At 39.7% G+C, this 22,150-nt stretch overlaps 1 protein-coding gene across 1 annotated transcript in view; it reads right to left on the minus strand.

Annotated features, from left to right (window-relative positions):
• myom3 (myomesin 3) overlaps nucleotides 1–22,150 on the minus strand; it is a 98,781-nt gene that overhangs the window by 45,662 nt on the left and 30,969 nt on the right. Inside the window, exons 6-10 of the mRNA XM_079836054.1 lie at nucleotides 22,058–22,147; nucleotides 18,643–18,731; nucleotides 18,343–18,387; nucleotides 8,260–8,406; nucleotides 8,002–8,163 (exon numbers count right to left, since the gene is read on the minus strand). Of these exons, the coding sequence (XP_079692180.1) occupies nucleotides 8,002–8,163; nucleotides 8,260–8,406; nucleotides 18,343–18,387; nucleotides 18,643–18,731; nucleotides 22,058–22,147 (533 nt within the window). The remainder of the gene's footprint in view (nucleotides 1–8,001; nucleotides 8,164–8,259; nucleotides 8,407–18,342; nucleotides 18,388–18,642; nucleotides 18,732–22,057; nucleotides 22,148–22,150) is intronic.

Below are 22,150 nucleotides of genomic sequence, written 5' to 3' on the forward strand. Positions count from 1 at the left end.
GCCTCGGATTTGGAGGTGCTGATCCCCATCCCAGCCGCTTCACACTCGGCTTCAAACCGTCCCAATGCATGCTGAAGGTCCTGGTTAGAAGGGGCCAACACGACAACGTCATCCGCAAAGAGCAGAGACGAAACCGTGTGGTCCCCAAACCTGACACCCTCCGGCCCTTGGCTGCGCCTAGAAATTCTGTCCATAAAAATTATGAACAGAACCGGCGACAAAGGGCAGCCCTGCCGGAGTCCAACATGCACCGGGAACAAGTCTGACTTACTGCCGGCAATGCGGACCAAACTCCTGCTTCGGTCATACAGGGACCGGACAGCCCTCAGCAAAGGACCCCGGACCCCATATTCCCCCAGCACCCTCCACAGGATGCCGCGAGGGACACAGTCGAATGCCTTCTCCAAATCCACAAAACAAATGTGGACTGGTTGGGCAAACTCCCATGAACCCTCCAGCACCCTGTAGAGGGTATAGAGCTGGTCCAGTGTTCCGCGACCAGGACGAAAACCACACTGTTCCTCCTGAATCCGAGGTTCCACTATCGGCCGGATTCTCCTCTCCAGTACCCTGGCATAGACTTTCCCGGGGAGGCTGAGAAGTGTGATCCCCCTATAGTTGGAACACACCCTCCGGTCCCCCTTCTTAAAAAGAGGGACCACCACCCCGGTCTGCCATCCCAGAGGCACTCTCCCCGACCGCCACGCGATGCTGCAGAGGCGTGTCAGCCAAGACAGCCCCACAACATCCAGAGACTTGAGGTACTCAGGGCGGATCTCATCCACCCCCGGTGCCTTGCCACCGAGGAGTTTCTTGACCACCTCGGTGACTTCAGCCCGGGTGATGGACGAGTCCTCCTCTGAGCCCCCAGCCTCTGCTTCCTCAATGGAAGACGTGACGGCGGGATTGGGGAGATCCTCGAAGTATTCCTTCCACCGTCCGACAACATCCCCAGTCGAGGTCAACAGCCGCCCATCGCCACTGTAGACAGCGTTGGTAGGGCACTGCTTCCCCCTCCTGAGGCGCCGGACGGTTTGCCAGAATCTCTTCGAGGCCAGCCGATAGTCTTTTTCCATGGCCTCACCGAACTCCTCCCAGGCCCGAGTTTTTGCCTCCACGACCACCCGGGCTGCAGTCCGTTTAGCCTGTCGGTACCTGTCAGCTGCCTCAGGAGTCCCACAAGCCAGCCAGGCCCGATAGGACTCCTTCTTCAGCTTGACGGCATCCCTTACTTCCGGTGTCCACCACCGGGTTCGGGGATTGCCGCCTCGACAGGCACCGGAGACCTTGCGTCCACAGCTCCGAGCAGCCGCTTTGACAATGGAGGTGGAGAACATGGTCCACTCGGACTCAATATCTCCAGCCTCCCTCGGGATCCGGTCGAAGCTCTGCCGGAGGCAGGAGTTGAAGATCTCTCTGACAGGAGACTCGGCCAAACGTTCCCAGCAGACCCTCACAGTACGTTTGGGTCTACCGAGTCTATCCAGCTTCCTCCCCCGCCATCGGATCCAACTCACCACCAGGTGGTGATCAGTTGACAGCTCCGCCCCTCTCTTCACCCGAGTGTCCAAGACATACGGCCGCAGATCAGATGAAACGACCACAAAGTCGATCATTGACCTACGACCTAGGGTGTCCTGGTGCCATGTGCACTGATGGACACCCTTATGCTTGAACATGGTGTTCGTTATGGACAAACTGTAACTAGCACAGAAGTCCAATAACTGAACACCACTCGGGTTCAGATCAGGGGGGCCGTTCCTCCCAATCACGCCCCTCCAGGTTTCACTGTCATTGCCCACGTGGGCGTTGAAGTCCCCCAGTAGAACGACGGAGTCCCCAGTCGGAGCACTTTCCAGCACCCCTCCCAGGGACACCAAGAAGGCCGGGTACTCCGCACTGCCGTTCGGCCCATAGGCACAAACGACAGTGAGAGACCTATCCCCGAGCCGAAGCCGCAGGGAAACGACCCTCTCGTTCACCGGGGTAAACTCCAACACATGGCAGCAGAGCTGGGGGGCTATAAGCAAACCCACACCAGCCCGCCGCCTCTCACCATGGGCAACTCCAGAGTGGTAAAGAGTCCATCCCCTCTCGAGGAGTGTGGTTCCAGAGCCCAAGCCATGCGTGGAGGTGATTCCGACTATCTCTAGTCGGAACCTCTCAACCTCACGCACAAGCTCAGGCTCTTTCCCCGCCAGCGAGGTGACATTCCATGTCCCAAGAGCCAGTTTCCGTGTCCAGGGATCGGGTCGTCTAGGCCCCCGCCTTCGACTGCTGCCCGATTCGCTTTGCACCGGCCCCTTACGGTCCCTCCCGTGAGTGGTGGGCCCACGGGAAGGTGTCCCCACGTCGCTCCTTCGGGCTGAGCCCGGCCGGACCCCGTGGGGGAAGGCCCGGCCACCAGGCGCTCGCATACGAGCCCCAACCCCAGGCCTGGCTCCAGGGTGGGGCCCCGGCTGCGCCATACCGGGCGACGTCACGGTCCTCCTTCTTTTTGTCATCATAAGGGGTTTGTGAACTGCTCTTAGTCTGACCCGTCACCTAGGACCTGTTTGCCTTGGGAGACCCTACCAGGGGCATATAGCCCCGGACAACATAGCTCCTAGGGTCATTCGGGTACTCAAACCCCTCCACCACGTTAAGGTGGCAGTCCATGGAGGAGCCATATATATATATATATATATATATTATATATATATATATATAATATAACTATGCACAGCAGTAACTTTTATATTATTATTCCATTTATTAATATTTATTTATTAAATATTAGTTTATTTATTACTATATGAATTAGCTTTAATTTTTATATTTACATTTTTAATTAAGTGAATTAATTCATTTTAATTTAAGTTTTAGTAATTTTGTTGTGCTTTTTTCCATTTTTATATTTCCGTTTTTAAAATGTATTATATTTCTATAAAATTAGATATAATATATGCATATTTTAAAATATATTGTTGATATATACACACATATATATTCATACACCCATCAGGCATAACATTATGAGGTGAAGTGAATAACACTGATTATCTCTTCATCACGGCACCTGTTAGTGGGTGGGATATATTAGGCCACAAGTGAACATTTTGTCCTCAAAGTTGATGAAGAAGCAGGAAAAATGGGCAAGCGTAAGGATTTGAGCGAGTTTGACAAGGACCAAATTGTGATGGCTAGACGACTGGGTCAGAGCATCTCCAAAACTGCAGCTCTTGTGGGGTGTTCCCGGTCTGCAGTGGTCAGTCTCTATCAAAAGTGCTCCAAGGAAAAAACAGTGGAGAACCGGAGACAGGGTCATGGGCGGCCAAGGCTCATTGATGCACGAGTGGAGCGAAGCCTGGCCCGTGTGGTCCAATCAAACAGACGAGCTACTGGAGCTCAAATTGCTAAAGAAGTTATTTAATAGTTAACCATAAGGTGGCCTGGTCTGAATAATTTTCTTTTACATCACGTGGATGGCTGGGTGTGTGTGTGTCGCTTACCTGGGGAACACATGACACCAGGAAGCACTATGGGAAGAAGGCAAGCCGGCGGAGGCAGTGATGCTTTGGGCAATGTTCTGCTGGGAAACTATGTACAACTTTCATGGAAACGGTATTCCCTGGTGGCTGTGGCTCTTTCAGCAGATAATGCGCCTGACACAAGGCAAAAATGGTTCAGGAATGGTTTGAGGAGCACAACGAGTTTGAAGTGTAGATTGGCCTCCAAATTCCCCAGATCTCAATCCAATTGAGCATCTGTGGGATGTGCTGAACAAACAAGTCCGATTCATGGAGGCCCCACCTCGCAATTTTCAGGCCTTAAAGGATCTGCTGCTAACATCTTGGTGCCAGATACCACAGCACACCTTAAGGGGTCTAGTGTTGTTTTGGCTGTAAAAGGGGGACCAACACAATATATATATAGGTCATAATGATATGCCTGATCTGTGTGTGTGTATATATATATATATATATATATATATATATATATATATAAAAAAATGTAAATACATAATTTTACATTTCTCTATCTTTTTTATATTTCTGTTTAGCTTTAATTTTTTTGTTGTTGCAATTTTAGTACTTCAACTTATTTTATTTCAGTTCATTTAGTTTAATTTCTTAAAGTTAGTTTAATTCATCTAATATTTGTATTTCAGCTTTTAATATTTGCTTCGGTTGAAGCCGTCAGCTAGCATTATTCAGCTTATTTTTTTAAATAATCGTGTTTAATAGTGGAATTTGTGTTGAATAACTACATTACCCACAGTCTTATATTTTTTTTTCCGATTTTTAAATACTTTTTTTGCTTCAAATCAAAGTTTGCAATATGATTCACCTCGTAGCTGGTTGGTTTAGTTCATGGCTTATAATGCTTTGAATGAAGTTAAACTTACTTTAGTACGTTTCTTAGAAGATCACGGCTGCAGGGATTCTCTCGCTCTTATTTGTTTAATCGCCACCAACAAGGATGAAACAGACTCATAACAGTAACCTCCGGCTTCTTCCTGTTACCTGGCAGATTTGTAATGCAAATTTTTCCTCTGAGATTAAGCGAGGACGTGGAGTGAAGCTTGCTTTCTAATTACTACCACTGCAGGCTTACGGAGCGGCCCACTTCCTTTAATGAGACAGGAAATTCAATTCCCGTCCTCTTCTTGCTTTAAAGGACTTACGCTGACAGGGGAACTCTTCTCTGGGAAGAACATCATGGATTCACGAGAATTAGGTCTCTGATGAGTTACATTTCTAGTTCATTTCATTTCGAGTTTTACATTTCCTAATTAGGACAGACTTTCTCCAATCACAGATAATCTGGAGCAATGACACCCTAAAAACACACAGTCGAGCTAGAGCTGCACGATTCTGGATAAATTGAGAATCACGATTTATTTTGTTTCAAATAGAGATCATGATTCTGAACAGACAACTAAATATTATAACTTGTAAATTACTAGAGGTTCTGTCAAAATATTAATGTTTTTTGTATTAATAACAATGCATATTTAAAAAAAAGAAAATTGGTTTTAATGAATGAATCAATGACTCACTCATAAATACTTCACTCATAAACAAATCTCTTGAATGAAGGATTAAATGACTCACTCATAAATACGTCACTTGTTTTTATTACTGAATGAATCACTGTTTTTGAATGATTCTCTTGAATTAATGAATCAATGACTCACTCATAAATACTTCACTTCTTTCATTACTGAATTAATCAGTGCTTTTGAACGATTCTCTTGAATGAATGATTCAATGACTCACTCAGATACTTCACTTCTTTCATTACTGGATGAATCAGCATTTCTGAACAAATCTCTTGAATGAATGATTCAATGACTCACTCATAAATACTTCACTTGTTTCATTACTGAATGAATCAGCGTTTTTGAACAAATCTCTTGAATTAATGAATCAATGACTCACTCATAAATACTTCACTTGTTTCATTACTGAATGAATCTGCGTTTTTGAACAAATCTCTTGAATTAATGAATCAATGACTCACTCATAAATACTTCACTTGTTTCATTACTGAATGAATCTGCGTTTTTGAACAAATCTCTTGAATTAACGAATCAATGACTCACTCATAAATACTTTGCTTGTTTTTATCATAGATATACATAATAAAGGCTAGATGTCTCGTCCGCGCTGCTGGCCAATGGAGGTCGACGTCCGCACCTGGCGGCCATCTTGTCACAGTCAGCTCGCTCACTCGTAACATTGTGTTTTAATGGTGCATGTACTTTTTAAATAACCATAACTTGCTCAATTTTCTACCGATTTTAAAAACGGTTGTTTAGTTATGACACTGCATCAGAGGTGGGTAGAGTAGCCAAAATCTGTACTCAAGTAAAAGTACAAGTACTTACGGAAATATTTACTCAAGTAAAAGTAAAAGTAACAATCGTAATATTTACTTGAGTAAGAGTAAAAAAGTATTCGATGAGAAAACTACTCAAGTTGTTAGTTACTAGTTACTTTCGATCTGATTGATAAGAAGCGAAAACCCTGAATTTCAGGCTACTTGGAGAGCTTTCACACACCTCTCTGTAACACTTTACAATAAGGTTGTAGTTAACATTAGTTAATGTATTAGTTAAAATGAACTAACCATGAACAACACCTCTGTTCAGCATTAGTTAATCTTTGTCAACGTTAGTTCATCAAAATCCAGCTGTTCATGGTTTATTCATGTTAGTTCACAGTGCATTGACTAATGTTAACAATACTTGAATAATGCATTAGTAAATGTTTAAATTAACATAAAGATAAATAAGTGCTTTATAAGTGCAGTTCATTATTAGTTCATGTTAACTAATCTAAACGAATTAATCTTATATATATATGTGTGTGTGTGTGTGTGTGTGTGTGTGTGTGTGTGTGTGTGTGTGAGTGTGATTAATGGTTAAACAGTGTAAATTAATGGTGTGCTGGGCTAACTAGAGCTCTTCTTAAAACATACTTTGTTCTTATATTTTTAAAAGTATATATGCTATTCTTTAGGTAGGAATAAAATACAATACCGTTTTTATTTGTATGTATTTTCTACACTTCAGACAGGTGTCTGTCCGGATTTGTGTATAAATGCAAGACGTCACATTAAGCTATTCAATTTGTTTCGTTTTGTGAAGAAAAGGATATGTAAATGTGAAGATGTGAACGTTTGTTGGTGGACGTGTGTTGTTTGGAGGATTCAAACGATTTGTCATTGCTTGCACAAGAGCGCATATGAGGAAAACACTCGGACAGTGTGTGAGATAGTATTATAATAAGGGAAAATTTCCCATAGTTACCAAATGACCATTAATAGTGTTCAAATATAGGCATCATTGTGACACTTACCTCTACATGTTCTTTTCAGGGTGGAATTCTTGTATGCTGAGAGATGTCAGTTCGTTTTGGTGCACACAACATGCATCGCATTATGAAACTATTAGTTTTTGACATCTTGGAGTGAAAACATAGACTGAACTTGAGGCCACGGGCAATCTGCCTCCCGTAGCTCACACACATCTTCCTCTGCTTCGGCCATCATCTTCCGACTAAACGTGCGCTAATTATAAGCGGGTGATGCTTAGCAACCTCTCGCAAAGCAGCCTCTCCAACGTTTCGCGAGACTTGCGAAAGTCATATTAACTTATTTTAATATATATAATATAATTATTACCATTTGACAGTAACGGAGGAACACCACCGAATGTAACTAAGTAAAAATACAGTTTTTTCACAAGAAATTTACTTGAGTAAGAGTAAAAGTACCCATCTTTAAATCTACTCTAAAAGTACAAGTTACCCAAAAAATTTACTCAAGTAAATGTAACGATGTAAATGTAATTCGTTACTACCCACCTCTGCACTGCATACTTATGAATAATTATTCATAATTTGTTCAAGCATCCAGAATTATAGCCATGTTAATAACGTTTGTAAGAAACCAAACCATTTGTAAATCCATCAAGATTTCAGCGAGATAAGAGTATTTGTGTTCGTGCAGATCACTCACATTAAATCAGGTACCACAGAGCCCACCAGAAAGCTTGCCTGTGACAAGATGGCCGCCGGTGATGACGTTAGAGACTCCGCCGTAAGACATCTAGCCTTTATTATGTATATCTATGGTTTTTATTACTGGATGAATCAGTGTTTTTGAACGATTCTCTGGAATGAATGATTCAATGACTCACTCGTAAATACTTCACTTGTTTTTATTACTGAATGAATCAGTGTTTTTTTAAACTTTTACCGATTAATCGTGTAAGTCTAAGACAAGTCGAGCTCTTTCTCGCTTTGCCTGAGAGCAAAAGACAAACAAAAAAACAACCGATTTTATGATGTGAAAGTTATTTTTTTCCAATGTACCAATACTATGTCCAATACTTGATTGTAACACTAGTTATGAAATAAAAATTGCAATATATTTGAATATTTAAGAGTATTGTGACGGATACTGTTTTTACCAACTTTTAAATCAACATTCTAATGGTTCGCAGGATCTGACCTTTGACATAGACGAAGGCACTGTGCTCGACGGATCCGTCCCAGGTGCGCAGGCGGATGGTGTACAGGCCTTCGTGTTCCTTGTGCACTCGCTTAAGGGTGAGACTGGCAGATCGCAGGCCCGTCTGCAGCTCCACGCGACTCGACTGACGCACGGCCTGTCCTGCTCACACAGGAAGTCACTTTGAATCAAAGCATCTGCTTTAACAGGTTAGAATGCCTGAATGCTCTTTGCATTAGATATAAAATAGTGTCTCACCATCTCTGTACCAGGTCACATCCTGCTGGAACGGCAGTAAAGCTGAAGAGAAGCTACACTGCAGAACCAAGTTTTCACCCTCTTTCACAAATGTTGGAGGAAAGGTGGAGGCTAGCTTAGCATCCGGCTCGGGAACAGGGACTAGAACTGGAAAGAACAGGAAAAGAGGAAGTTAGCAAAATTATGTTCCTCATACTTTCAATATTTAATTCGGTATTTAAAACACATTTCCAGTTATGTAGTTGTAGTGTATACACAGGACCTAAAATGAACACTCGCTAAGCGTCAAATGCGAGTAAAAAATCGGTGTTGGTGAGTATATAAAACAGTATCAATCGCCAATTGCCCGGAAACATTTTTATGAATTCTAACAAAGCAAAATTATGAGAACATAAACGTGAACGACGCTTGGGACAGTTGACTGGATAGTTCTGCATCATGAAAGTTTAAGCCTTGCCAATTTAAATATTCAAGCTCAAGAAGACGCGAAAGGGAACTCAATTGGTTACTCGCAAATAATTTTCTGTGTGCAAACATTGAAGCATGTGCCCAGAAATCTGCGTCTGAGTCAGCGCGCGATACTGAATTGAGTTCTCTTTCATGTCTTCTTCCTCTTTAACAGGCATATTCAAACTAAATTATGTCAAAATATCAGTTATGTCTTAACTGATTGTAAACATATCAGTATATTGAATCCATGCATTCGAATTTAAAGTGACAGTAGCCTAATATTCCTTCTGTCTGTGTTTTTAATGATAGTCAAACAACAAAAGACGCCAGTAAAACAGCTTGTGAACAATGTCACTTAAAGGTGCAATATGTAGGATTTTTGCAGTAAAATATCCAAAAACCACTAGGCCAGTGTTAAATATTTTGTTCAGTTGAGTACTTACAATATCACAAATGTTTCCAACTATTTGTTAATCGTGAGAAAATTTTGATTTTAACCAAGGAACTAGGACGTGTGAGGGAGTCTGTCGATGGCGTCATATCTGCGTTACCCTTGGTTTCCGCTTTTACTGCCGTAGAAACCATGGCAACACAAAACGTGGACAACTGCATAATGTCTCGTGGCACGCTGTTGTAGTTTCGGTTAAACATTATGGACCATGGCAAAATGAGAAATCAAAAGAAGACCCGCATCGACGTGGCGTTTTCGAGATGGCGAGAGCTTTGCAACAAACTTTGACTTGACAGATGCAGTTCTGCATGTGCTTTATTAGACAGGTGAGCAAATGTACATAAAACGAATCTATGTTATGTAGCTCAACACGATGAAATATTAGAATATCATCAGTATGATGTTCTAATGTTGATGTAGCTACTGCTAGTCTCATACAGCCAACAAACTAACACACACAGAATAACATTTTAACTTTCAACACACTCAAATGCAGTTTAGATAGTGGAGACCAAGTGAAACAGCATTGTGTTTCCTCACAATTTTAATTGGTCAATTAAACTGACCTGTATGAGTAGTAATTCAGCACTTGCGTTTAGTTTGGTAGAATGAAATGTCCTCATTTCTTTATATCCCCCGGGACTCGCGTGTGCCACTGATATGTGTCTCTTATTAGTAATCGCGCCCTGCTTCATACCGAGTGTTGGGCAAGCTACTGAAAATTTGTAATTAGTTACAGTTACTATTTACTTCTATTAAAAGTAATCTAATTACTTTACCAATTACTGTATATCAAAAGTAATTAGTTACTAGGGAAAGTAACTTTTAAGTTACTTTTATGTCTGCTTTTTAAATGTAAGTATATGAACAGTACTGACCAGTCAAACACAATAAACATAATTTTTAGACCTATTTATTGTAATCAACAGGGCAAAAGGACTTCAAATCAAGCAGTAGTACAGAGTCTAGTGTCCACCAGCGGCAGCGAGCATTCCTTCGGTGCAGCTGGGAGAGTGGGCTATAGCCTGGGAGAGTTATGGCCTTTTTACACCTGGTCACTTCATTCGTTTTCTCTGACCAGATATCTATCCGATTGTGAAAAGACCAGACCAGTAAATGCCTTCCGAGATTCTTTCGAGACGGATATAAATCCGATTACTCAAACAAACCAATTCAGAAGGTGCAACACGCGTCGCTGCAAATGAGTAAAGCAAGCCAACACGTAAACTGCCGCCAGTGAAACTGAAAGTAGGCTAAGTCTTAGATGCTCAAAAACACAATAATCTTCATTAAAACTAATGAGACTAAATGATCTTAGCAGTGCTTAGTTCGCTCTCTCATATTGCGGTCTTTGATCTTTTAACTGATAAATGAAATGCAGCTCATATCTTTTGATTTCGCTGACGTGAACTTTGTTAAATGTGCATATAGCGCGGATTTATATTCATTATGTGGAGAGGTGTATGGTAAGACAACCTGCATGTTTTTATTTTATTTTTTTAGATTGTGTAGCCCGTTTCATTTGCGCGCGCCTACGCCTAACCTCAACTTATACAAAAATGCCTTTTTACTGTGTGGTGGTGGTGGTGGTGATAGTAGTTTAATCTAACATTGTGATGCTTGAAGTGTTTGATATCTATGGATTTTATTATAGGCAAGACAAGTCAAGTGTTAATTTGAGAGGCTAAAGCGTTGGGTTAACTCGCTGTCAGCCGACGGGCTGGTAGTCACTTTAAAAAAAAAAAAAACTTAATTTAACAAACAAAAAAATGCTCCAAACTTTTTTCTAAATTAAATTAATAAAGAAATGAAACGAAATATAACTACTTTGACGTTAAAAACAAAAATGAACTATTTTAATGGCTGCAACAATGTGTAATAGGGAGGATAAAAAAGCACAGGCCAGGCTAGGGCCTAGATCTGAGCTTATTGTCTGCAATGTTCATTTTTCACAAAACAGAGTAACGCCAGTAACAAACTCATTTAAAGCAGCACTAGGTAACTTTTCAACCTTTATAATATATTTTCAAACCTCTTGTGATGATACATCGACTTACAATAGGTTTAATGACACGTCTGCCATAGCCTGACGGGGTCTGTATCGTTTTTAATCGTACTTTTAAACTTCGGGTTTCGGGTAGTAACCCGAGAAAAAAAAGAACTACAAAATTCGACTGCTTTACGGCATATACGTCACTTCCACCACCACCCCCACTTCCTTAAATTCAGACGTGCGAGAAAAACTATCATTTGTTTTCCGAATGTTATAGTCATGGCCGAAGCAGCACAGAAAAATAAGAAAGCAAAGGTTTTGTCGGAGGAAAGCAAAAAGAGGAAACGAGAAAGTGATCGGATTAAAGGCAGGACGAGGATCAACATTGGGCCAGCGTTTGCTCGTTGTGAGCTGGAGGAGGAGGGGCTACATTCGTGCAAGTAAATACATAAGACGTATAAAATCATATTTTAGGATACCTAACATGTCTGTGATATTGGTTTATTTGTCTTTCCTCAAGCTATAATGCAAATCGATTTTTCAAATTTGCAGATTCATCTAGGGTAGCTTGATTTTATAATATTGACGATATATGGTTATTACCTACCACTCAAACATTGAATTGAAGTATCATATAGATTCTGTAAAACGGGAACCAATAGACTAGGCTACTATAATGACGCTGGCTTGTAAACGTGAGCATCACGATCATTTGGCGTTTGAAAAAAATAAAACCATGAAATCATATTCATATGACATGCTGAAACATATGCCACTGTACCTGGGATGAAGACATTTCACACACGACGCAAGCAGAACACCTGCATGTGAACTCCGGCAGTGTTCAGGGCTATCATAGTTGTCATGTCAACAAATGCACGTGCGATGCATCCACTGATGTAGAATGACAGTTTACGACAGTAGTAGAGGACAATACTGTTTCTCAACTGTAGGGGGACCCCGAGAGCAAAAACTACCTAGTGCTGCTTTAAATTTCAGTAATTGTAATTGCGTTACTCCCAACACTTTTTCATACCACGGTCATGTTAAAAACATGAATGCATTCACTCATCCATAAATATTATTAGATCATCGGTATGACTACAAGCACCATGATTGCATGCTCATTCCCTGTGTCATCAATCTGCGCCTTTGTTATTGTTTTGAAGAAAAATACATATTGTAGCTTTAACGTTGCGTTCACAGTTTGTTAGTAAGCTATAAAAACAGTAGAGAGGAGTTTATTTACTGTCAATTATATATGTATGTTTGAATAAACTTGTCATGAAGACAAATGTATATAAAAATTACCTTATGTGCAACGGGGTTGTACAAACATTTCAGTTTTACAATAGTGTGACGTTAACTATTATATCTGAAAATAAATAGTATATCTGTATATCACACACACTGCATGATGTAGTCTTGTAGACTAGTGAGGGGTGCACGCTTTCACTGCGTGGTTTATAGTTAATATCACATGAAGAGTGCATTGTTTCTCAAGGTATCAGCATGATAACAGATGTGATATTGATTTTATACAAGTTTACTAAACATGAAGTTAATATTAAGTGACTTACATTTTAGACACCGCCATATTGCCTGTTTTGGCTCAATTTCGCCAACGAAAATAGTTCAAAACAAAGCCGCAGCAATGTAATTGCTCACAATCACGTGGTGTGTCCTTACTGAATGAATCAACTTTTTGAACAAATCAGTTGAATCAATGATTCAGTGATTTAGGGAGCGTCTCAATCAGCTATCTAGTTCACTAGCCAGGGCACTGATCAGAGATCAGCCCATTATGTCCTGATCAGTGCCCTGACTAGCTACTGAACTAGGGACTTGATTGAGACGCACCCTAAAATAGATTAATGCTTCGTTCCTGAATGAATCATACGTTTGAATGAATCGGTTGAATCTCAATGACTCATTCATTTACAGTGACTTGCTGCCACCTACTGGCAATTTAAAGTGTGTTTTCATGTTGCAAAATACACTTATCCAAGTCATCTCAATGGCAAAATGTGTCCCAATCACCCTGAATTCACCCTATCAATATTCAAAGTTTCATATTTTAAACATCAAAACATTATTTGCATAACTGCAGGTTATTCATTTGTCACCTCTGAGCTGCATTAAACAGTGTACATTATCTAAATGCCACTCCAGATGTTATTAAATGCCTTATTTAATTTGATTGGTAAAAGCCCTTTTGTGTCTTAGTATTATAATTACATTTTATTAAATATATGAAATTGACACAAACGATGATGCATGCATATAATTAGGTTTATTTAAAAAAATAAAATACATTTATAAAAGGTAATAAAAATGCCCGTAAAAGGTAAAAATCAATTTAAACTTGATTAAGATGATTTCTGTCACTGCTGTGAAATGACCACCACACAGAGTATGGAGAATATCAAAAACTTGTCAGCTGACCACAGCATTCATAAACCTACCAGGATACTAGCACAATAATAACACAAGCAAAATATTGTCTAATTATCGTTATCGATAAAATCCCAGAAAATATTGATATATCTTTTTTTGTCAATATCGCATACCCCTAGTGTTAGTGCATTCTAGTTGTCCTTGAATTTCCAGTAAAAAGCACCATCCCATTTCTCTAATAAACTACTTAAACAGTGAAATTAGATTTTGTTCACACTGCTCACTTCTACCTGTACTTGTAGAAGGAAAAAAAGTCTTCCTGGAGTAGTTTCTACAGAAACCAAGTCGTTAATGTTTCAATCCACTCACTATTAATCACATTTGTGAAGTGACAGGCACTGTAAGTAGCTTTTGTTCATGTTTTTCTTGCCTTTGGCAGGCAGTGAAAATGAATGCAAGAAGGGACTCAATTAAGGTATATGTGGTACGAGCGGGAGAAACCACAGAAGTGTAATGGAAAAATTGTTTAATTTTCCTTCGAGTTTCCATTCCTGGCAAATAGCACCGAAATCCATCCCAAGGACGAGGACAAATATTAGTGTAATGAGACAAATGCCACAGCCCAGCGTCACAGAGGGCCGATGTGACAACATTAGAGAAGACACGCTATTTGTTTAGCTATCGTTTTCAGTGACGGAAAAGGGAATTGAGGCGAGATGGAATTGGAAGTGATGCGTGCCGCTGTAATTCGACAACACAATTCTAGACGCTCGCAAATGAATTGTGATGTTCTCTCATATCAGCAGAGGGGCTGTAATAGGAATTCAGATTTGTTTGAAAATGCTGTCGCTACATTGGGTGGAGTAATCGAGTCGCCTTTGCTCTAAATGTGTGCCGCCCTGCAATAGTCCACAACAAAGTGTGTCTACATGCAAAACTCGCTGCCACAATGCTAGGTTCAATGTCACTATGTAAGATTCTCAAGCATGCATCTCTTGATTTTCTCACCAAGGCTGTGTTTACATGATCAAAAATACATTAAAAAAGTGTAATATTATTACAATTTAAAAGAACTGTTTTCTGTTTGAATATATTTCAAAATGTAATTTATTCCTGTGATCAAAGCTGAATTTTCAGCATCACTGCTCTTCACTCCTCAACAGTCTTCAGTGTCACCTGATCCTTCAGAATTTGCTGCTTAAGAAACCTATATGATTATTATCAATGTTGAAAACCGCTTTTGCTACTTCATATTTTTGTGGATTAATGATTTTGTGGATTTGTGATTCATTTTTTCAGGATTCTTTGATAAATAGAAAGTTCAAAAGAACATCATTTATTTGAAAAATATAATTATAAAGGTCTTTACTGTCACTTTTGATCAATTTAGTTAACAGCAGTGTACATGAATACACAAAACCTTCTTCCCTCGGGTCATTTTGACCCGAAACTCTAAAAAAAGCTTTATTTTTAAAAATTGACTGTTCATTGGAGTGGTCCAAGTTCTTAGGACTTTTATCGCACTTGAACCACAAACACAAACACACACACACACACACACACACACACACACACACACACACACACACACACACACACACACACACACACACACACACACACACACACACACACACACACACACACACACACACACACACACACACACACACACACACACACACACACACACACACACACACACACACACACACACACACACACACACACACACTAAAACTTTACCAAATAATAATTGTATAATATTTACATTATCTGTGTATCTGAAAAAATTTACTTTAGGACCCAGTGGAACAGCTCATTTGTAAGGCCATCTAGTGGCAAGAGTCATGAAATATCATGTTACATTATTTATTTTGCCTCCCACAAGAGGTCAGCAGAGACACCAAACAAAGTGAGACATTTTGAGCTGATTTGAGCTGGGTTATGCATGTATTGGAGTTACTTTGAATTTAAGTGGAAAGAATGTGCATAAATTATATTATTTGTGGATGAAATCTAGTAATTTAAAGGCCTCCTGAAATCAAAATGGAAGTTTTTTTTGTTTTTAGTATGACTATCTTAGCCTTAAGGTTATGAATAAGCTGGTGTGTTCCAAAACAATGACAAAATTCACATTTAGGAGATATAAGCATTCAAAACTTACAGTCTCTCACTTCCTTTAAAATAGATCACAGATTTTGATAATATCATCGTAGGCTTCACCTTCTCATCAAATCTTCTGTCCAATCAAATGCTCTCTAGAATCTGAAGCGCCCGCCCCCTACACTATAAATAGACGCTGAAGCAGCGGCTGAAATCGGTCAGCTGTTCACACATTTACTATTTTCTACACTCTAAAAAAAGAAAGGTTCTATATGGCACCAAAAATGGTTCTTGGCTCGTAATCATAGGAAAACCTTTTTTAGTGCTATATAGCACCAATTTTGGTGCTTCAGTGGTGCTTCAGCGGTTCTTCAGAGGTGCTATATAGCACCTTAGTCAAAGAACCGGTGAAGAACCCCTGAAGCACCGCTGAAGAACCGCTGAAGAACCACTGAAGAACCACTGAAGCACCAAAATTGGTGCTATAAAAAAGGTTCCCCTATGATTACGAGCCAAGAACCATTTTTGGTGCCATATAGAACCTTTTTTTTTAGAGTGTACATGGTGAAAGGCACATAGCGCACTATACATGTGATAGGAAACGATTCAGACATGTACCGCTGTTTCACGCGCACCGCTGCAGCACACACACATAGTCTAGACCAGAGCCGTTGACTAGAGACACGAGAGCACAGAGTGGATCATATGCAAGAGCCGGCGCAGACAATAAAACATATCGGACCCATTTAAATTCTTCACAGAGTGCTGTATTTCAAATACAAAAAAACAAAACAAAAATGGCTTCTCATATCACTGCTATGCTGATGACACTCAGCTCTACCTTTCATTCCAACCAGACGACCCCACAGTAGCTGCACGAATCTCCAGCTGTCTGGCTGACATCTCTGCATGGATGAGTAAAAATCACCTACAGCTCAACCTGGCAAAGACTGAGTTCCTCATCTTTCCCGCCAGTCCCACTATGCAACATGACTTCACCATCCAGCTAGGTGCATCCCTGATCTCCCCTTCAAAATCAGTCAGAAATCTTGGAGTTACATTTGATGACCAGTTGTCCTTCAGAGATCACATTGCTAAGAGAGCTCGCTCTTGCAGGTTTGCGCTCTACAACATCAGGAAGATCAGACCGTTCCTAACAGAACACGCAACACAGCTTCTTGTCCAGGCCCTGGTTATTTCTAGACTTGACTACTGCAATGCGCTTCTGGCTGGACTCCCCTCTTGTGCGATCCAAACACTTCGAATGATCCAGAATGCAGCGGCACGTCTGGTCTTCAACGAGCCCAAAAGGACCCACGTCACACCACTCTTCATCACTCTGCACTGGCTACCACTGGCTGCTCGCATCAAGTTTAAGTCGCTGACGCTTGCCTACAGAGCCACCACGCGCTCAGCTCCTGCATACTTTGACTCGATTCTACGTCGCCACACCCCCACCAGAAGCCTTCGTTCAACCAAGGAGCGAAGGCTTGTGGTACCTTCACAGAGAGGCAAAAAATCCCTCTCCAGAACATTTGCATTCAACGTTCCCAGCTGGTGGAATGATCTGCCCACCGCCATCCGAAATGCGGATTCATTGACAACATTCAAAAGTCAACTAAAAACTAATCTCTTCCGTGAGCACTTAACCTCCTAATAAAAAAAATAATTAAAAAAAATTAAAAAAACTTTCCTTTCCTCTTTTCCTCCCTACTCTAGCCTGTGCAACACTGAGAAATGTACACGGACCAAGTATTTCAGGCACTTGTTGCGCTCACTCGACTCTTCACGACCAATCGCTTATTGTACCCCCAAGTTGTAAGTCGCTTTGGATAAAAGCGTCTGCTAAATGCATAAATGTAAAAATGTAAATGTTCAAAGCGATGTGGAGGAGATTATGATGATAAACGGTTAGATTCGGAGGAAACTCTGGCTTTACCAAACATAAAGGCTCTAGTCAAACTGTGTGGTATTAACGAAACGCTATTGGCTGTTTCAAAAAAGGGGAGGAGCTGCTAACAGCTGGAGCCGTTTCAGGGGAAATTACTTCAACACATTGAATAATGCTGCGTGTTTCAAGACACTTCAGTGGGCCTTTAAAGGTAAATAAAATAAAAAAAGAATAAAAAATATTATAAAAATGCAATTATACAAGCTTTCTGGACAAAAAACCTGGAAACCTGTACATTCATTTATACTGCTTCTGTTACACATTTGCGGGAACCAATCACAGACTGGCTTATCCACCTGGCGCGCTATTGGCGGGTTTAACACGATGACGGATAGAGAAGCGATGGATCGTTGCCCGTTGATCACGCCTCTTGTGGTCTGATTGGTTGAAGGTCATTTAATTTATGCTCGTTGATCACGCCTCTTGTGCAGTAGAAAATACATAGCAGACTCCCCAGACCAATGTTCAATCTTAAATTGAGCTTGGTCTGGTGATAGCCAGACAAAAACAAATCTGTAGTTCATACAAAAAATAGATTTATATCTGTCAATCAACTGCATCAGAGGAAGAACGTTTTTGAAGAATTCCTGTAAATCAATCATCACGTTCTGTTCATATGTTGGTGGTTTTACACCAGTGTGACTTTCTTCAAAGTGTCCAACCTGATAGCATTACTAGTTAAAATACTCCAAAAGGCCACCAATATCTTGCATTATGAAGAGCATAGGCACTTACGGGGAGTCCATGAGCGCTTCAGTTTTGCTTCTGCTCCTTCATGGGCTGCAAATGGAAGAATAAAGGATAAAAAAGACAAACTTTTCACTAATGATCTCAACAGTTCTTAGAGAATAAGACAAATATAACACCAATGACTGCACCAATAAAGATGTATTGACTGATAGCCATGGTAATAGATTCGATTATTTTGGGGGAAATTGTTTGTGTTGGTTTTTAGCACTAATCAATTAAATTATAGCTTTGTAAACCTTGAACAAGTCAAGCAACACCTAAATAACCTGATGAAGATCGACTCACAGTTCACGAGCAGTCTGGCGCAGGACGTCACCTCTCCCAGGGAACTTTTTGCTATGACCTTGTATTCTCCGGCGTCTTCAGCAGAACATCTGACAAGAAAGAAAACTAAATGAGACGGAGGACAACTTTTACTGTTGAATTACAAAACAACCAGTGGTTTATTGAGCATTTTAATTCTATAGAACATTCACACTTAGAAACACATTTACTTTGTGTGTCAAGGAAGAAACAAAATGTTTTATAAAGCCATTAAAAACATTGTTATTATTTGAAACAAAGTATGAGAAATCTTGTGTGAAAATAAATATGTATGTATTTATTTATTTATATTTTATAAAAATATAAAGATGTGTATATTTCAGCCAATAGAATTGTTATTTTCTCGTATTTTTAATACAAATTTATTTGAGTAATATATTTATATCTTATATTAATATAAAGATCTTTATCAGATAAAATAACTGTTATTTTCTTTCTTGTTTTATCTTAATTTTGTTGTGATTTCAACATAGCAAAAGTTATAAAATCCGAAAAAAGTAATGTTACCAGTGTTTCAAATTGATTAATCACGATTAATCACATCTAACATAAAAGTTTGCATATGTATAATCGATATATGTGTGTGTGTGTGTGTGTGTGTGTGTGTGTGTGTGTGTGTGTGTGTATATCAGTGATGCGCGGGTCAATGTATAAACAACCCGCACCCGACCGACGTTTTCAACTAACCCGCCCGCAACTCGGACCGCAAAAAAAAAGAAGAAAATATTGTACCCGACCCGCATTTTTTAAAAGTAGTAAATGCTCATCGTAGCTCATTGGGCCATTGAGAAAATGTTTCAGGCCCTGGCGTGGTGCGCTCAGAGGTGCAGCAGCGAGAGCAGGAAGTTCTTGAGGCGGCCCATCATTTTCCATTTCAGCTCCAGATGCATATTATTGATGAACGCGATGTTTATGTTTCGACCCGGCTTGAAGAATTCATCAGCCCACATTTGGAAAACATTTGGAAAAGTGTGAAAGCCCTTAGGAGCGCAAACTGTTATTTTTCTGAATGCTGTATGATATAGCCTAGTGTTATGTAATACAGGCTTGATTTATTCATTTATTTCGTTTAATTTTCTTAACAATTAAGATGCTGCATGTGTTTATCCAGTCTAATCGAAGTGTGCGTCTCTCCCCCGACTTTCCCAACAAAAATCCCGTCCCCTCTCAGAAAATACATAAAACTGACTTTAAATGCGTTTAAAAGTAGCCTATTAAAATGGTACAATGGCATTGCTCAGTTCAACGTTTTGGGAAATCGGGCATTTTGTCCCGCGTCAGCATTTATTCAAAAGTTAATAACGCTCAACATTCAAAAGGTAAATAAGGATTTATTGACGATCCGACCGACCGTGACCCGATTATCATTAAAAATATTTTTGGATGACTCGTAACCGCGGGTAACCGCGGGTGGCCGCGGGCACCCGCTCATTTTGGATCAACCCGCGCATCACTGGTGTATATATATATATATATATATATATATATATATATATTTAAAAAAAGAGTACAAAATTGTACCTTTTGAGATACAAGTGGCCGTCACTGGGGTGGTTCCCTTAAGGATACATGTTTGTACCTCTAAGTCAGGGGTAGACAAGTTCAGTCCTAGAGAGCTGATGTCCTGCAGAGTTTAGCTCCAACCCTAAGCCACCACAGTATAAAACTCATGGCTCCCAGCATGCATTGCATTAAGTTTGTCACCATTGTTGAGATTCATATGCTGATTCTTGATATCTGTAAACCCACATAAAAGCCAAGAGTCAAACTGCCCAACTAAAGGAAACACTGATCACCATAATGGTGATCAAACATCAACATCTAAACCTCTGTTAATTCTCAATAAGAACTTCTATAGATATCTTTCAGGGTTAGATCCAAACTCTGCAGGACAGCGACTCTCGAGGACCAAACTTGCCTTCCCCTGCTCTAAGAGGAAAACAATGGCATAATTGTACCCTAAGGACCAATTGTGTACCTTTAAAGGGACTGTTGTTCCTTGAGGAACAAAATTGTACCTCCACTGTACCTTTTTTTCTGAGAGTAAATATATATACACAAACTTTTATGTTAGATGTGATTAATCACGATTAATCGATTTGACAGCACTAAAAACTAACAAAAATGACAAAATTACTAAAACTTTCATCAGGGCTCCCCCACCTTGGTTAACTTCAAATTCAAGGACCTTTCAAGGACTTTCCAGGTCCAATACTATCAAATTCAAGGGCTTAATGTGGGGACACATTACAAGTGAGAGCAGGTTACATCGTGTTACCTTGTAAGATACATTGTTACAGTTTTCATGTGTCAAACACAACTATGAAAACATTTTTTTTTTGCATTTATTTTTGGCCATGTGACAGAGATCTGATATTATATTTGTGGTATTTCTGATTTACATAAAACTGAAGAATATTAGGTACATCCAATAATGTATTCTAAAATGATCTGATATTAACTTTCGCATGGATTTTATTGAAAAGAGCTTAGGCTCATGTAGCCAGAAGTTTTAAAATATATAAATATGCTTTTAAGTTTTTCTTACCTCATGGGTTTACATTATCTTAACAAGAAAAGCAATTCAACATTACATTAAATAAAATATTTGGGCAACAGATTATAATAAATGTTTTATGTTTATTGAACACAATATACAGTCATTAGGTTTGGTGTAAGCACTGAAAATGTTGAAGTATCATCGTAGTAGTTTCATGTGCGTGTGAACGTCATGGCAACATACAACACAAAGTACCTCACGTGGGACACACTTAACGTAACGCGTAAATGAGCAAAATTACGTAAATCAAGCAAGCTAGTGTGCATAGGCCACGAAGTGTTGACAAAATAACACATTAGCGGACCAGAGGGAACAATATAGTATTTTCTCCAGAAAAATTCAAGCACTTTCAAGGACCTGTATATCCAAGTATGGTTATTTTCAAAAACTTTCCAGGTCCTGGAAAGTTTTTTTCTTCCGATTCACAAACTTTCAAGTATTTCAAGGAACCCTGTTTCAACTAAAAAAAAAAATTAAACTGAAAATTAAAAAAAATATATAAAAATAAAATCTTTACAATAAGGTTTAATTTGATAACATTACTTATACTTCTTCATCGTTTATTAATCTTAGTTAATGTTAATCTCAGCAAATACATTTTTAAGATCACAAGTTGTATCTGTAAACATTAGCTACAAGTGAACTAACATAAACGTGAACATTTTTAATAACAATAAATGCAGTAAAAACATATTGATCCTTGTTAGTTAAAGCATTAGTTAATGTTAACAAATGAGACCTTATTATAAAGTTTCACCATAAAAACTAGAATAGTATATTAATGATACTAAAATAACATTGATGCATTAAGTTCACCTTCTGATCTCTAAAACATTGAGGCCGAACGTCTGCATCAGGTTGTAGTTCCACGGCAGGGACCCTCGGAGAGGAATATCATCTTTATACCTG

The sequence above is a fragment of the Gobio gobio genome (assembly GCF_949357685.1).
Source record: "Gobio gobio genome assembly, chromosome: 15".
Classification (NCBI taxonomy): domain Eukaryota; kingdom Metazoa; phylum Chordata; class Actinopteri; order Cypriniformes; family Gobionidae; genus Gobio; species Gobio gobio.